Source organism: Lithobates pipiens, unplaced genomic scaffold (assembly GCF_037356315.1).
Source record: "Lithobates pipiens isolate NorthernLeopardFrog02 unplaced genomic scaffold, aLitPip1_a1.2 Scaffold_27, whole genome shotgun sequence".
Taxonomy (NCBI): Eukaryota; Metazoa; Chordata; class Amphibia; order Anura; family Ranidae; genus Lithobates; species Lithobates pipiens.
The window spans coordinates 208,628,442-208,647,005 of record NW_027507788.1 but is presented as its reverse complement, the minus strand read 5'-3'; the positions used below and the strand labels follow the sequence as shown (position 1 = coordinate 208,647,005).

The 18,564-nt window shown below is 42.5% G+C and overlaps 1 protein-coding gene across 2 annotated transcripts in view; it reads right to left on the bottom strand.

The window, feature by feature from the left end:
* Positions 1-4,040: 4,040 nt before the first annotated feature.
* Positions 4,041-18,564, bottom strand: part of UBE4B (ubiquitination factor E4B) — a 131,178-nt gene continuing 116,654 nt past the window's right edge. For both annotated transcript variants that reach the window (XM_077458163.1, XM_077458164.1), the window contains 5 exons: positions 10,768-10,902; positions 10,494-10,685; positions 9,331-9,505; positions 7,513-7,659; positions 4,041-5,505 (listed from right to left, as the gene is read on the bottom strand). In XM_077458163.1, coding sequence (XP_077314289.1) covers positions 5,444-5,505; positions 7,513-7,659; positions 9,331-9,505; positions 10,494-10,685; positions 10,768-10,902 — 711 coding nt within the window. In that variant the 3' untranslated portion in view covers positions 4,041-5,443. The remainder of the gene's footprint in view (positions 5,506-7,512; positions 7,660-9,330; positions 9,506-10,493; positions 10,686-10,767; positions 10,903-18,564) is intronic.

The window sequence follows — 18,564 nt, the reverse complement described above, 5'->3', positions numbered from 1 at the left end:
TAGTATGCGACCTCGTGAGACATTTAACTGCAGGGCCGACCTAGCGCATAGTTGCGGTCTGCACGCATTCGCTGGCCAGACTGGGGAGACCACTGAAAAAAAAAAAAAAAAAAAAAAGTACTTTCAAAACAAAAAAGCACTAGAACTAGGTCTTTGCTTCTGACTAGGCAAACCCCCCCCCCCCCCAAAAAAAACCTGAAGGCCTATAGCGGGGGGGGGGGGGGGCGGGGTGGTGTATATCAGCTAGGACTGCCCAAAGGCATAGTAAAGTATTTTTTCTGCCTAGTGTCCTACTCCTGTAGGGGGCGATATAACCCTACTGTTCTGAATAATGGAGTGCTGTGTCTGTCAATGAACGAAAGAAGAAGAGGACTTTTGGCTTACCTGTACTTCCATATCTTGTACAGTACAGGACACAGGATTAAAATTCATAGATCCTGGCTTATCAGCTGGTACCTTCAGGTGATGGGACACTGGCAAAGTTTCTGATGACATTCCCTGGGCATTCCCCTATATCCTTACCTCATTCTTCGAGTCCTCGCTTTTTTGTCAGCAAGCCATGCAACGATAACACAGGAACACAGGAAAAATTGTATTTTGGAATGTAAACACCCCAAGGTGATCTCATTTTACCAATACCGAAGAAGAAACATGCTGGTATTGAGGAGTGTAAAACAAAGTTTGATAACGGTGCACTAGATTCATTAAATGTACAGGTAATACAAAGGAGGGAGGAGGTGGTAAAGGGGTTAATGTACAGGTCACAGGAGGAGGGTGGAGGTGAGGGTTTTTTAAGATAAGCAAACCAAAAACCAGGGGTTTGGCTTGGTGCAGGGGGGAAGACAAAGGAAAACGTACCATCAACTACCAAAAAATACACAAGTGCATTTCCCCCAGCCAAGGTCCCAGGTGCCCTAAAGCCAAATCTAGCCATCAGTAGCAAGGTAGGTACAGTAGTCTTGGGAACAAGAAAATGCGGTTCAGTAAAACCAAATCTTCTGCTGCTGTTGCTCCTTTCACTCCAAGGTCACCGTAAGTTCCTCCATCAGTTGAGTCACCTCCATTACAGCAAACCATTGATCTAGCAAGGGGGGCTCATTACACTTCTACGTTTGAACTATACAAACCCTAGCTGTGTTTATCAGGTGCACTAAAAGTGACTTGTCATAGAGGCCTTCAGACAACAAAAATGCCTTGGGTGGTTGTTGAGCCAAAAATCCATAACACTCAAATACTGTACCATCTTCTGAACTTTCTCCTAAAAGGGCATATAAGCGGACACTGCCACAAGATGTGAGATCGTACCACGCTCTAGCAAACCTCTCCAACACGATAGTGATACAGTCAGAAAAATTTTGTTCAGCAACAAAGGTACCTTGTACCGTCTGGTCAGCAGTTTGTACCAAACTTGCTGAAACCTGATTGTTGACTTGTGGTGTCTCTGATCCTCCATGAGAGAAAGGCCCAGATCAGCTTCCCACTTACTCAGTTGACTTTGAGGCAGGCACTTCAATTTAATTTCTGAGCTCCGATACTTGAGGCGCCCTTATGTATATTCCAAGCACCCTATATGATGCACTCTAAACCCTACCTAACCCACAACAAATCACCTTATCCTTATGCTGTGCCTCTACATATGATGGTCAGTCTCAATGGCCATTAGGGAGGTAAAGAGATAGGGCAGAGCTCAGAATGCTACTAGTTCAAAAGACCAATATAGTGTTTTTGCTTTAACCATTGATGCAGAGCCATGCAATTTGTTTTACTGCAAATTGGTGGATGATTATTTCCTGAGTGCCATTCATAAACAGCACTGTAGAAATAACCCTCGGACAGCCAGTGTACAAGTTAATGGCTGTGAATCCGAGCCGCAGGTGTACAGAGCCAATCTCAGCGACTAACATGCGATTGCTCTCAAAATTAAAAAGTGTAGCCCTAGAAAGCTCTTCCCTTCTTCTTACAACAGAGAAAGGAAAATCTATCATTCTTTAGTTCCAGATGAGTGATTCCAAGGTGGTTATGGGATCGTTTTTAACCGTTTCACCTTCTTCTCTCCCAAATATCTCAGCTCCATCCTCTCTCTCTAGTGACCTGTATATTATTCACTTCTCTGTTATCCTGAACAGCAGTACAATATATGGGTCCTCCCATGCAGCTGGGAAAAAAAAGCCCACCTAGGTTGGCTGTAGTATTTTGTGATCTTACACAAATGACTTGTGGTATACTTTATGGCTAGTCTATTGTCGATTGTGGCCCCCCCGGTCTTAGGGGCTTTAATCACTACTGGTCAACTATTGTGTGGGGTTGTTGCTCGATGTCATCACCACTCTGTTTTGTATGGCTTTTTGGTTGGATTCAATGAAATCTTATTCAGATATTAGTTCATATGTGCTCTTGAAAGCTTTTTTATTTTTTATTTTATTTTTAATTTTATTTTTATTTTATTTTTTTTATTTTTTTATTCATTTTTTTCACGTTCTGTTAATCTTTTACCTCATTGATTAAGCATGCCCCATATCGAATAAAATTAGATCACCTCATGAGCTAAATAGAGGACACTAATTGGCACATATATCTATATATGTAGGTACAAGACATAGTGCGATACTTGTATTAAGCATTGATGTTTTTACTTATTGGTTTTTATATATGTATATGTTAAGTAATTATATATTTATATGCTAAGGAATTTTTACATATAACGGATTATGGTTTTATTTGCTATTCTATTGGCATGCTGATAGGCATAGTCCTGTTAATTTGGTTTTACTATGATCTCTGTGTACACATATACATCTGTGAGATTGTATTAAATGTATGCTATTTAGTTACACATCGGGTCCAGTGATTGCGTTTTATGGCAACTGCAGAGTGACGAGAAATCCAGATCATAATAGGTTAGTCTGGGCGGGTTTTGACCCTTGCCACTCTCAGGGAACACCTGCTTTCATTGGATCCCGGCGTGTATATTTACTATCTTCCGGTGTGGTGTGTTACTCCCTCGAGACGAAGTCGGAAATGACGAAATGCGTCAGGGCGTAACACACACCGGAAGTTTCGTGTGCGTTCCAGTGACTCGTTCGTGAACCAAGGTACCAGGAAGTAAGCCGAACGCACAGAGCGGTCGTTCGCGGTAACCGAAGGGGCTCACCACGAGTAACTCAGGCACAGTACACTTATCCTATGCGATTTGTTTGAATATATTTGGTACGCTTATTTTGTATGGGGGGTCTACAATAAAGGTTTTTAAAACAGTATCACACTATGTCAGTATGATCTTGTCTACTTTATGAGCTTTGGACCATCCTATTATGGGGATATCAAGCGACCAATGAATTTAAAGTTTTGAAGGCTCCCATATCTTTGATTTCCCACGACTAAAGAACTCAGTGGTTTGGTTTATTGGAGGCTCATACATCCTTGATTTTCTGGTGAGTGCATCCCCTTGGGGGGTTTGTATTTGGAGAGCACATAAGGTGGAAAAACGCCAGGTGGAAAGTGGTTTTGATCCTTCTTCCTTCTCTTCACGCATTGGACTCTATCACCAGTCTTTCAAGAGCACATATGAACTAATATCTGAATAAGGTTTTGTATATTGAGCGCTGCTATATATATATATATATTTAAATTGTGGACTCTTTGAAGTTTTATCTATTTTTTTATGTATATATTTTACATGAAGTGCAATTTTTAACAAGCAGCAGCTATTATTTTTATTGTTCTATTATTTATTTGATTGAATCATTTAGTAATCATAAGGATTAGTCTAAAGATTGCTACATTTTTCTTTTAAAACTAAATCCTCAAGCGCTGAGCAGTGTGCGATTTGTAGGTAGGTGACGATAAATTTCCAGCACGCTGGCCTGAAATATTATGGATTCAATGAAAGTCTACATTTAAGAAAAAAGTTCAAAGCCAGTTTAACATCGGATGCCGTCATAGGTACACGAACATTCATCGACATTCACTTCCATGGTTAAGTGCATCTTCCAGCCACAAGACTAACACGTTAATAAGAACACTCCACACAAACTCTGCAATGTTGTCACCACTTATTTTATTTCCAGAGTCCAGAGCCTATTAGGGAGGAGAAATCTGACGGAAAACTGAAAATAAAGGAGGGCGGCACTTTTGTACCTTTAAACGGGCTTCAGGTTAAAATTGTCCTGCCATTCCACATAAAGTTAGTCCAGGGATTCAAGTATGCTGTGGAGGGCAGTAATACAAAAGGGTTTCATTAAAAAAATAAAGCAGAGAGGAAAAAAAAAAAAAAAAAAAGTCTGAGGACAGCTTGCCCTGGCACCAGTCACTTTGGTAAGGCTAAACATGGGTGCATACAGGAGATCTCCTCTTTCTGGTATGGGATGAGGTGTAAAGCAAGGGCTGAGGAGGGTGCAACCTGTCCGTCGGGTCACACACTATATCTGAACATCTCTTCCATTATAAAATGGCTCCCACGGCAGATCTTACAAAGCTTTTTAATAAAAAAAAAAAAAAAACGCATCACGACCTGTGAATGTCGGAAGAAAAAAAAAAAAAACAAAAAAAAAACGTTTCTTGCTAAAATATTACTTTGTTCTATCATTGAAATCACATGGACTCGCACCGACTTCGTAAATCTCTTGAGATCGGGGAGATCCCTTCGCCCGCCCCTGAGATCCAAACCCCACCCTCTTCTGTGGCCAATTATTTCTCCATTCAGCTTTTTGCGGACCTGTGCTCTGGTGCAGCTCAGGATATATACAAATTTGCTCCAATTACAGAGATCGCCATTCAGGAACAAATGTAAGGAAAACCACATTGGGTTGACTTGCCCTTTAGAGTAAATTATATGTAATGTAAATTACATATATATTATATACATATGTTATATATAAACACAAATATATAACATATTAAATCGTAGATTTGTACGCTGAATACAAAAATTTGTGTCTGACAATCTCATTTTACTCCTCAGTCCCTGAATCTTACCACATGGTTAACTCAACAGTGGCAGGATCCTGGATTCAATGTGTGTCAATTATTCTCTACATCCTTTATTGTCAACACTGGTATCCAGGTGGGGAGAAGGGAGGGAAAGGGGGGGAAATAGTAGCAGCAGAAGTAAAAAAAACAACAAAAACATAAAAAAAAAAAAAAAAAAGACCCTCCGGTAGTCAGTACACTGCAATTGGTTTGTTGAAGATCCTCGATTTCCTCTGTCAACCATCATCATGTTTTAATGCAAAGGCAGTCTCCACTTTCCATCCAGTAACGCTGGCCCTTAAGAAAATATAATCCCCATGTTTTTAAATGTTTTTTTTTCTTTTCTTTTTTTTTTTTTTTTTACTATCCATCAGGTGAGCACGTCAATGCTTGCAATATTATTTAAATATATGTACAAGGTTCTGTCGCCTGCGGACATCCTCCAGCAATGCAAACCTCTTGATAAGCGATCGTGTCACTGGTCAGTGTTATGCTTCTCCCGCATCCACGCATGGATCCGCTCCTTCAGTTCTGGCACTGAAAAAACCAAGCAGAACAAAAATGCATTTTCAGTGGAGGAATACAGAAAAGGCTGCTAGTAGCACAGGTTCACTTTAAGAGGACAAAGACGGCATAGAAACTGAAAACCAGTGAACTTGTCCGTAGCCACCGATGACTGACATTACCTGAAGGGGAGGAGCCTGCTGACAAGACACCAACATACTTGCGGGTTTCTATTTCTCCTCCCAATGGTGTCATCATTCCCCCATACCTGTGGTCAGGAGGTGGAGGTGTGAAAGGACTCTTGTTCCATGTATGTGTATTTGGCTTCTTTGCCCCCAATGCTTATTACTTTTAGGATTGCATATGATCGACGTTTTACTAAAAATACATTATTACTATGGAGTCTGCTTTCACTGCTCCCTTTTGTGTTTTCATTTAGTTATTCTTGGGGTGCCCACTCCTCACCTTTTTGAGCTGGCTGCAGGCTTTCATTCTTCAGTGCCGATTTCAATAGGACTACCACTGTCTTGCAGTTCTGTTTTATATTCTTTTTACACATTTACAACGTACACTATTTTGCCAAAAGTATTGGGACACCTGCCCTTACACGCACATGAACTTTAATGGCATCCCAGTCTTAGTCCGTAGGGTTCAATATTGAGTTGGCCCACCCTTTGCAGCTATAACAGCTTCAACTCTTCTGGGAAGGCCGTCCACAAGGTTTAGGAGATGTGTTTATGGGAATGTTTGACCATTCTTCCAGAAGAACATTTGTAAGGACAGGTACTGATATGGACGAGAAGGCATGGCTCGCAGTCTCGCCTCAAATTAATCACAAAGGTGTTCTATCGAGCATTCAAAAAACCCAAGATGTTTTTGAGTAAACCAGAATTGATGTCATGTCATTGCTTCCAGTTTACTGATATGAGCAGCTGATCAAAGTCGATCCCAGCTTTGCTTAGCTGTCTGGCTGCTTGGGTCTTCTGGTGGACGGGAGAGCTTGAAAGAACCGACCCCTCCCGCAGCTTGTAATAGCAATCAAGCAGCTAGTAAGCCAATCAGATTGCCATTACAAAAAGGCAGACCACCGGCTCCAAAAAAAAAAAAAAAAAAAAAAAAAAAAAAAAAGGCATCACTCCGGTACAACCACCGAAAAGACAGTAAGTGGTTAAAGAATGGCCTCTGCCCTTCTGCCTGGGGGACAGAAGACTGTAAACAGGTAGATAGGTGAATGTTATTGCAGAGGAGACATGCAGTCTTTTCTGCAATACCATACACCTATGTAACATTGGATGTCTCTTCTGCAATAATAGCCTGCCTGCTCCAAGTCTTCTTTAAAATGCCTTCCGTTCCACTTTAATAAAGTTAAAGTGTTACTAAACCCACAACAGTAAAATCTGTCTGTACATGCAGAACATGCTTTTTATACTCCCTGTGGAACGTAAGGGGTTAATCCTCTGCGTTGTGTAAAAGGGCTTTTATCCTGTATGCACAGATCCTCCCTCTCCTGCAGGGTCTCTCTTGGCAAGGCCAGTACTGCTGCACATGCTCAGTTTGGTCTCTTTTGCTGGTGAGAACATTTCCTGTCTTGAGCTGAGCTAGTCAGGTCACATGGTATGACATCACACATGTGAGTGTGTATACAGATTCTAAAATGACAGCTTAGACCCTCCCTCCATGCCAGTACGTAAAAAAGAACACAGTGGGTGGGATGTCACCTCTTGATTCATGGAAGATCTGCCTCCCATAACCGCTTGAGGACACAGGCTATAGTGAAAATCTCCTCCTACCTGAGAACACAGCACTTGGGCAGACCCTACAGTTTACCACGTGATTGTGGTATACAGATCAGCCAAAAAGGTATATAGTGGTAGTATTTTAATGTGAAAAGAAGATTTATAAGCTGTGAGCACTTTTGAGGGGGCAGATTAACAATTTTCATATTACTGGGTTTAGTAACACTTTAATGGTAATGTTAACAACTGCCACCATGTTCATATAGATGCTGTGCCATACTGCAGGGGGTGATGTGAGCTGTACCTGGTTCAAGCATATTCTCGGTTAGGGTCTGTCTGTTGAAGGGATCCGTGGACGAATTTAGGAGGTGTCGCAAAATAATTGACCTGTCCATGATGGTTCCAGATGGCAGTCTCACCGGCTCCAACATTAACGTATCCATCAGTGGATCTGAAAGAGGAACGGAATCGATATTAAGGCACATTGTAACCAAAAAAGAAAAGAAAATGGTGTGTTACAAATTAGAGAGCCCTAAACAGCATACTTGTTCAGAGTCAGTAATTCCAAGTACTGATGCAACTGGATCACCATAACATAGAATTTTCAATAAGAGGTCAACAAGGGCAGCCCTGTTCTTCCTTACTGTAGGTTTCTAGTAACCACTTTCAGACCAGGCCTTTTCTGGCACGGTTTGTTTACATGTCATTTTTATCAGTCATTTTTGCTGGAAAAATACTTAGAACCCCCAAAAATTATATATTTTTTCAAGTAGAGGCTCAAGAGAATTAATTGGGGATGGGTTTTGGAATTTTTTTTAGGTCACAAGGTATTTGCGCAGCGGTTTTTCAAATGCAATTTTTTGAGAATGTCGGTTTAAAAAAAAACACAAATAACCATCTCTTTTGTAAATGATGTTACGCAGAGTAAATAGATAGCAAACATGTCACGCTTTAAAATTGCGCATACCCATACAACAGCGACAAAGTATAATTTTACTATCCATAGGCAACGCTTTAAAAGCCTTTACAGGTTACCACTTTAGATCTATAAAGGAGGTCTGGTGCTAGAATTACTGCCCACCATCCTTCACATGTGTTTGGATGATCACCGTTTGCGTGTGCGCGGCACCAACGCGTGTGTACGCCTGTGTGGATGACCAGGAGGAGGGGGGGGGGGGGGGGTACAAAACACTTTTTTTAAATAATTTTATTTTTACACTGTTACTTTACATTTTTTTTTAATCACTTTAATTGCTGTCAAAAAGGAATGTAAATATCCTTGTGACAGCAATAGGCATCTATAAGACCCCAAAACCCTCCTCTGCCCTTAAAAGCATTCAAAGCACATTGGTGTATTTCGATGCTTTTGATATATATATATATATATATATATATATATATATATATATATATATATATATATATATATATATATATATATATATATATATATATATTTTTTTTATAAATGGCACAGTTGACATCTGGGTTAACCTGGAAGTGATGTCATCAGGTCATCGCTTCTGGCTTACCATAGTGGAGAGCCAATCAAAGCCAATCCCAGCTTTGTTCGGCTGTCTGATCACCTGGCAGACATGACGGCTGGTCTCTCAGGTCTCCCGGAGGGATGGGAGAGAACGAGCAAGCGGCTAGTTAGCCATTAGGATTGCTTTTTCAAGACAGCCGACCGCCAGCTTTAAAAAAGGGGTACCAGGGTAATGCCTTGCGACTGCAGGCATCATCCCAGGTCCAGCAACTTACTGTATAGTATTAAAGTCACACTGTAAGATTTGTAAAAAAAAGCAAGGTCGGAACTTCCCTGTAATAGAAGAGGTACGGATATTTGATTGGTATTGATAACTCTCTGGTGGTCTGCGTCTTCTACCCACTTTCTATTTCAGTACTGCAGTGTCAGAGTCTGTGGCACGCAACAATGACGCTGCAACCTGAAAGCGCACACTTTGGTTCCTGTGGGCCTGATATCCTACTTGTAATTACTTGATCTCACACTATACTACAGTGAGGATTTTTTATCATTACAAATCCATACTCTGGGGATAGAACCCAAAAAACAAACACACATTGACTAGATAGAGGTTGAGGGCAGAATGCTTTTCCATACCTCTGAACTCATCCGGTGCATCACTATAATCGATCTCAGCACGAGCGTTTCGCGCTACAATCTCCTCCACCTTCTCAGCAAGCAGCTTGAATTTCTCTATGGCGATGGTGGACTTAATTCCAGCTTTCCTCATCTTAGAAATAACCTCTTCAAATAGCTCTTTGCTGTACGATCTCTGCAGGAAAATAAATTAAGCTCTATGAGCAAAGGAGGACCCATTCGTAGCGCCCCCTATTAGGCACAGATAGCAATAACAACCTGTCAGGGTTGTCATCACTTTTTACAAAACTTTAAAAGTCCTTGAGATTTTTTCAGGTAAGGGGAAAAAAGTTGGTTTCTTTGTAAACCATGTCAAAATATATATATATATATATATATATATATATATATATATATATATATATATATATATATATATATATATTTTAATCAAATAAAAAGTTCTTAAAGTGGTTGTAAACCCTCAGCGCCTAGAGGCGATTCAGTTCGCATTGTGCGCTATACAAGTATTTCATTCATTCATTCTTCATGTACTCAGTGAAGGGACTATCCTCAGTTATACACAGATTAAATATCCTCCTTCACAAGTTGTACTGTTTATCTGCAGTCTTCTCTTCTCCACATCTGTTCAGAGTGCAGAATTTATAAGCTTGTCTGAGTGTCCAGAAAAAAGGGTGTGGAGAGCTCAAAGTTGAACTCTACTCAGCTCAGTGAGGAGAGCTCTGAGAGCTGATTGGAGGGGAGGGAAGGGAAGGGACCCCCTCCCCCTCTTCACACAGGAACAGAGCTGAGGCTGTCAATCAGCTGGAGCTCCCTCACCCTTTTTTCTCTTGGTATCAGGAACACTTGTCAGAAGTGACCAATGCTGATAGTAGAGGAAGGAGGCAGCGGACAGAAATTACACAGTGCTCTTAAGACAACTGCACACTATAGGGGGATATGCTTTGTTTATTTTTCCATGTCTGAGGTTTACAACCACTTTAACACTTACCTGAGCTGCAGAAGTGGAAAAGAAAAAAATATTCAGTATAGTCTGCAGTAAAAATTAACAGGCATGGGGCTGTTAGTCTGACAATCTAGGATAAACCAGGTGCAGCAGGGATTCTAGTTGCTGAACTAAACCACATTTCAACGTGAGATGAGTGGAGAGAAATCAAACTGACCTGGTCATCTGCTATAGCCTTTGCAAACCGTGGGCAGTCTAAATTCAAATAGATATCCGTGAGCTGGTCCAGGAGCTTCTTTGGTTCAAACCCGTATTTCTCTGGATTCTCCACCTTCAAGTCTCGACATTTGGGCCCACACAGCTGCTGCAGGTTAAAGTTCAGCATAGCCGCCAACCTAGGTCCCAGCTCCTGCACAGAAAAAAAGCAGGTAAGAACTGGGCATTGGATTTGAGAGGACCAGATGCTTAAATCTTGGGTGCTCAGTACTCACGGGTCTCAGGAAAGGCTTCTGCACTTGCTTAGTGAGAATGTGGAACATGTCTACCGTTTCAGTGGCTAAAGCGAGATAGGAGCGAGAGACTCGCTCATCTTGGGCCAGCTGAGACTGGCGTGCTTGTTGTTGATCCTGCAAGAGACGATAAAAACACAAACCATCTAATAAAAACAAGACCGCCAAGTGCAAATAATCATAAAAGCTTTTACAGAGATTTTCTAAACAGCCTACTCAAAAGAGGATGACTATCCTGTAAGTAAATTATGTACAAAGTGTCCTGCAGTACTTGATAAGCATGCCAGCTTGAGAACAGGAACATCTATGGGACCTTATTGGAGAAGGCTGGTATCTATTAATACAGAGAGACGTTAGAAAATGCTCTTAGTGAAATGGATGCAAGAACCCCTTTGAAAATAAAAGAGTACATACTCCACACTAAAGTGCATCTAAAAAGGAACCTTTTATTTTGAATGGAGTATGAAATGGTTAATACCAGTTACATTGCAAACAAATGTCCCATTGGAAAGATTTTCCTTTATGTCCTGTTCTTTCGCTACAAGGAAACAAATAGTCACAAATACTAAAAGTATGAACCTCCTAAGTGGGGACCACAGGAAAAAAAAACCCTTACAGGAGGTTCCATCTATATCCATCTATCTAATACCTATTAATATGCAAAACAAAAAATGTTTTGGCTTTAAAGGCCAAGCAGGGTGGATAATATAAAAAAATAAATAAAAAATAAATAAAATAAATATATATATATCCCTATCTCTCGCTATCTCTCTATCTCTCGCTATCTCTCGCTATCTCTATATCTCTCGCTATCTCTATATCTCTCGCTATCTCTATATCTCTCGCTATCTCTATATCTCTCGCTATCTCTATATCTCTCGCTATCTCTATATCTCTCGCTATCTCTATATCTCTCGCTATCTCTATATCTCTCGCTATCTCTATATCTCTCGCTATCTCTATATCTCTCGCTATCTCTATATCTCTCGCTATCTCTATATCTCTCGCTATCTCTATATCTCTCGCTATCTCTATATCTCTCGCTATCTCTATATCTCTCGCTATCTCTATATCTCTCGCTATCTCTATATCTCTCGCTATCTCTATCTCTCTCGCTATCTCTCGCTATCTCTCTCTCTCTCTATCTCTATCGCCTCTATCTCTATCGCCTCTATCTCTCTCTCTCTATCTCTATCGCCTCTATCTCTATCGCCTCTATCTCTATCGCCTCTATCTCTATCGCCTCTATCTCTATCGCCTCTATCTCTATCGCCTCTATCTCTATCGCCTCTATCTCTATCGCCTCTATCTCTATCGCCTCTATCTCTATCGCCTCTATCTCTATCGCCTCTATCTCTATCGCCTCTATCTCTATCGCCTCTATCTCTATCGCCTCTATCTCTATCGCCTCTATCTCTATCGCCTCTATCTCTATCGCCTCTATCTCTATCGCCTCTATCTCTATCGCCTCTATCTATATCGCCTCTATCTATATCGCCTCTATCTATATCGCCTCTATCTATATCGCCTCTATCTCTATTATAATAAATTATATATTTGATGTTTTTTTTTAGAGAATCAAAAAAATTTGTTTTTTATTTTTATCAATTTAATTTTAATAAAATGCTTTTGGAGTAAAAATCTGTCTAAAGATAGTTTTCCATTTAAGATACATTAGTAATTTATTCAGCATGAAACGGAGCTTAGTTATGTAGCATTAGTTTGTATATTCTGCAATATCTACATTTTTGTTAAACTCACTCAATGAATCCAAACTCTGCAAGCTGAGATAACATGCACTAGCAATGCTATTGTTTAATTAGATAAAACAATTTGAGTAGTTCTCCAACTATGTGTGATTAATCTAAAATGGGTTACAATATTGCTGTTTTACTAACCTGACAGCTTATTATTCTAAATAGGAAATATTCATTTTGTTTGAAAATATGAAATATTCTAACTACCAGCAAGAATGAGTCCTTACATTTAAAGAGCACCTGTCATTTCAGATACATCATGGCAGCGCCTGTTAGTGGGCATCCACTCACCTGCTGCCACCACGTCCCTCACCTTGTTGTGTCACTGCCGCATCACCAGCCGTCCCATTAAAGTGAATGGGACTGTCGGTGTCTTAAAACAGATCAGAGGAGCCGCTGTGAGACAGATATGACAGTTGCTCTTTAACAGCTTGCTGACCAGCCGCCCAGTTTTACTGTGGCAGAAGGGCAAGGCTGGGCGAAATGACGTTACCTTACTTTGCTTCACCCTTTGGCACTATGGGCACGTGCGCCCGCAGCCGATGCTAGTGCCCAGCAGGCAGGATGACCGATGGGCACCCACGATTGCTCGTGACAGCGAGAACCGGGATCTGTGTGTGTAAATGTGCAAATTCCGGTTCTTTCAGGGGAGAGGAGACAGATGGTGTATTCACACTAAGTATGAACACCGATCTCTCTTCCCCTAGTCAGTCCCATCCTCCCTACAGTTAGAACACATCTAGGGAACACAGTTAAACCCGTTGATCGCCCCCTAGTGTTAACCCCTTCTCTGCCAGTGACATTTATACAGTAATCAGTGCATTTTCATAGCACCGATTGCTGTATAATTGTCAATGGTCCCAAAAATGTGTCAAAAGCGACAGTGCCGTATTGCAAAAAACAGCCTGGTCATTGAGCAGCCAAATCTACCGGGGCTGAAGTGATTAAAAAAATGATGATTTAAAATTGAGTTGATTTAAATCAAGCCTTTTTACTAGTGATTTAAATTGTGATATAAAATAGATTTGATTTAAATCAAATCCACCCTGAGTTCACCTTTTGACAAAAAATAAAATAAAAAAAATAATAAAAGCACATCTTTCTTCAGGTTAAAAAAAATAAAATGTGCATTTCTAAAAAATTTTTACACTGCATCCTGTAAAGCATTACCAGCAATCAGAAGATTGTGGGTGCAATGCCTGGATCATGCAGACTCTCAGTAAGCTGTCTGCCCATACCCAGGCAGGTAGTTACTGAATGGCAGGAAGAATCAATGAGCTACGAGAGAGCTAACCAGCACCTTCTGTGTTCGTTAAGAACTGTAAGCCATCAGCTGCAATGGCTGATGGTACTTGTAGTATATTTAATTTAAAAGGAAACTTAAATGGCACAGCCATGTGTGTGGAGTGCCATAGAGCCATGCTGTTTTCAAATAGTGACAGCGGGTGCAGGGACAGGAAGCCCTGCTTGTTATCAAAGAGAAGGGACCACTGGCGACGGGTGGTTGGTGCATAGGAGCATGTTAGAAGTTAAACCCTAAATCTGAATGTAACATGCTCCTAAAGGTGAACTTGTCATTTAAATACACAGAGTTGAAAGCAGTTCAGCAAGGCAGAAAAGCGTGCTGTCCAACCATATCTGAATTTCATTTGTCATTGTTCAAGTGCAAGTTAGAAAACAAAAAAGTCTAAAGTGCTCCTGGCTGCTGCAGGCTGAGGTTCAGCTACAGGAGACCCAAAATGATCCCCATTTCCACTTCTTGTGCGTTGCTGATAATCATTGCACACTATCAGACTAATGTACAAAACAGCTAACTTCTATTTCTTTAACTAGGTCATTACTAAGATCTAACCCTTGTGTGTCTGAATAAACCATAAGGTACTGACTAATCAGATGACTTTGTGATTTTGACACAATTCATGTCGGCTGGTGCCATGGCTGTACTGTGTAGGTGTAGTAATTTGAGATGGTTATGTGGGCGCATGTACAAATACTTGACAATGTCAACATTAAAGTGGATGTAAACCCACTCTCATCCTTTCGAAACTACTGCAATATTGGTTATCTAGAAGGATATACATGCCTCATCCACAGTGGTGTAGTGGTTAGCACTCTCACCTAGCAGTAAGAAGGGTCACTGGTTCAAATCCCAACCATGACACTACCTGCCTGGAGTTTGCATGTTCTCCCTGTGCCTGCGTGGGTTTCCTCCGGGTACTCCGGCTTCCCCCCACACTCCAAAGACATGCAGGTAGGTTAATTGGCTTCTGTCCAAAATTGACCCTAGTATATGAATGGGGATCTTGGATTGTGGGCTCCTTGAGGGTAGGGACCAATGTGAGTGTGTAATGTACAGGGATAGGGACAATTGTAGACACTCACTCAGGTTGAACTGGATGGACTGGTGTCTTTATTCAACCTTACTAACTATGAAATGTCTCCCCTCTATCTGCTATGAGACCCGAAAAACTGCAGATTTTGTGGGTGGGTCCGTTTTCCAGGGCTCAGTGGGTAGAGTTGCGATGTCAGCAGGCTCCCCGCCCACCTCTACACTCCCCTTGTCAATATGCATTTTCTCCTGTGTATTTCTTATGCCGCGTACACACGAGCGGACTGTATGGCCTACTTGGTCCATCATAAAATCCGACGGACAGTCCGTCATACTTTCGACTGAACAGACTTGACCACACACGGATGCACAAACAGTCCGTCGAAAGCTTGCGCGATGACGTGTACAGCACGTACGACGGGACTAGAAATAGGAAGTCCAATACATAGCAAAGCACCCTTCCGCCGTGTAAATCCTTTCTGAGCATGCGCCATTCTTAGCCTACTGACGAGCGGATTGTCCGCTGAAATCAAAGTACGACGGACAGAATTTAGAAAAATCCGAAATACTTAGTACGCCGTACTGCACGCTGAAAAAGTCAGCTGAAGCCCACACACGAGCGGACTGTCCGCTGAAATGTGTTTCGACGGACTAAGTACGCCATACAGTCCGCCCGTGTGTACGCGGCATTACACTGAACTTCTGCTATGATCTTTAACATCCAGTCAAAACCCATAAAAGTCCTCACATGACTTCAGCATGCCAAATCATGCTGAGGTGTGGATCAGCCAATCCTTGCAGAGCAGCAGAAGAAAGGAGTGGGAGGGAATTAAAAAATAATGCATGTCTTAGGCTAGTGCACGAGATATGTAAATCACCTGTCACTCACAGCAAGGGGGAGGATTTGACAACGTTTTTCTCTGATTGTCAAGATTTATCTCACTGAACAATAAAAGAGGATTGCTCAGAGCTGGATTAACTCTTTGCGGCAAGACTGGGCTCAAATGACAGGAAATCTTATACTCTACATTATGACATAAAAATAAATAAATAAATAATAATTAAAAAAAGAAAAAAAAAAAAAAAAAAAAAAAAATCGGGTTTACATCCACTTTAATATTGCCTTTGGCTCTATATGCGGCTTCAGACTTTACTTTATTGACTTGTTTTAACCAGTTGCCGACCGCCGCACGCCGATGTACGTCGGCAGAATGGCACGGGCAGGCATAAGGGCTTACATGTACGTCCTTTGCCTCCCGCGGGTCGGGGGCCCGATCGGGCCCCCGCCCGGTGCCTGCGGCGGTCGGTATTCGTTCGGGAGCGATCCCAGACGAGGGGACGGCCATTCATTCATGGCCACCCCCTCGCGATCGCTCCCGACGAATAGAAATCCCCGGTGACATCACTTCCTCTCCTGTAATGTAAACACAGGAGAGGAAGTGATGTATTCTCTCCTCCGTGTCGGTATTTTTCGTTCCGACACGGAGGAGAGCGGATCGGTGAGTTGCACCAACACTCTACACACACAGTAGAACATGCCAGGCACACTCACACCCCCCCTTTACCCCCCGATCACCCCCCCCCAATTACCCCTGCCCCCCAGTCACAGTGACACCAATGTCTTTTTTTTTTTTTGCATTGGTGTCATTTGTGACTGTAGTAACTGTTAGGGCAGTTAGGGTTAGCCCCCTTTAGTTCTAATGTACCCCCCTAACCCCCCCAATAAAGGTTTAACCCCGTGATCACCCCCCGTCGCCAGTGTCACTAAGGCTGGGTTCACATTGCAGCGGTTTATGAGAACGAATGTGATTCGCACCGCACTGCAGTGCAAATCACATCCGATCTCTGTGCGATTCGAGTTCAGCCATTCGCCGCACCCGCCGCAAATTCGCACGGGACCCTTTTTTTGGCCCGCAGCAGAATCGGATCGCATGGGTGTTCACACCATGCGATCCGAGTTTGCAGATCGCACTGCGATATGCGAACTGATCTGGGGGTGTCAGTAACATTTCACTGACACTCCCAGCAGTTCGCATAGGGCAGTGTGAACTGCCGCCGGGAGGCATGCGATGCGGGAACCCGCCGCGGATTCGCGGCGTTTCCGCATCGCTCCAGTGTGAACCCAGCCTAATAAGCGATCATTTTTCTGATCGCCGTATTAGTGTCACAGGTGACGCTAGTTAGGCAGGTAGGTATTTAGGTTCGCCGCAGCTTTTTATAGCGCCAGGGACCCCCATATACTACCGCATAAAGCCCCCTAGTTAACCCTTTCACCAGTGATCACCATATAACTGTTACAGGCGACGCTGGTTGGTTAGTTATTTTTTTATAGTTTCAGGGCACCCGCCATTTATTACCTAATAAAGGTTTAACCCCCTGATCACCCGGCGGGTGTTATTTGTGACTAATAACTGTTAGGGCAGTTAGGGTTAGCCCCCTTTAGTTCTAAGGTACCCCCCTAACCCCCCCAATAAAGGTTTAACCCCGTGATCACCCCCCGTCGCCAGTGTCACTAAGGCTGGGTTCACATTGCAGCGGTTTATGAGAACGGATGCGATTCGCACCGCACTGCAGTGCAAATCACATCCGATCTCTGTGTGATTCGAGTTCAGCTATACAGATAGTATGGCTGAATTCGTGTCGCACCCGCCGCAAACTCGCACGGGACCCTTTTTTGGTCCGCAGCAGAATCGGATCGCATGGGTGTTCACACCATGCGATCCAAGTTTGCAGATCGCACTGCGATATGCGAACTGATCTGGGGGTGTCATTAACATTTCACTGACACTCCCAGCAGTTCGCATAGGGCAGTGTGAACTGCCGCCGGGAGGCATGCGATGCGGGAACCCGCCGCGCATTCGTGGCGTTCCCACATCGCTCCAGTGTGAACCCAGCCTAATAAGCGATCGTTTTTCTGATCGCTGTATTAGTGTCACAGGTGACGCTAGTTAGGCAGGTAGGTATTTAGGTTCGCCGCAGCTTTTTATAGCGCCAGGGACCCCCATATACTACCGCATAAAGCCCCCTGATTGCCCCCTAGTTAACCCTTTCACCAGTGATCACCATATAACTGTTACAGGTGACGCTGGTTGGTTAGTTATTTTTTTATAGTTTCAGGGCACCCGCCATTTATTACCTAGTCTCACTAGTGTACCCCTAAATTTAGGGGTGTCTACTTTCCAAAATGGGGTCATTTGGGGGGGGGTTTGTGCCATCTTGGCATTTTATGGCCTTCAAAACTGTAACGCCCTTAGAAAGCCTGAAGGCAGTGCTTGGTTTTCGGGGCCCCGTACGCGGCTAGGCTCCCAAAAAGTCCCACATATGTGGTATCCCCGTACTCAGGAGAAGCAGCAGAATTTATTTTGGGGTGTCATTTCACATATGCCCATGGCATGCGTGAGCAATATATCATTTAGTGACAACTTTGTGAAAAAAAAAATAAAAAAATAAAAAGTTTGTAATTTTCCCACAACTTGTGGCAAAATATAAAATATTCTATGGACTCAACATGCCTCTTAGCAAATAGCTTGGGGTGTCTACTTTCTAAAATGGGGTCATTTGTGGGGGTTTTGTGCCATCTTGGCATTTTATGGCCTTCAAAACTTTAATAGGTAGTGAGAAGTGAACTCAAAAATTTACGCCCTTAGAAAGCCTGAAGGCGGTGCTTGGTTTTCGGGGCACCGTACGCGGCTA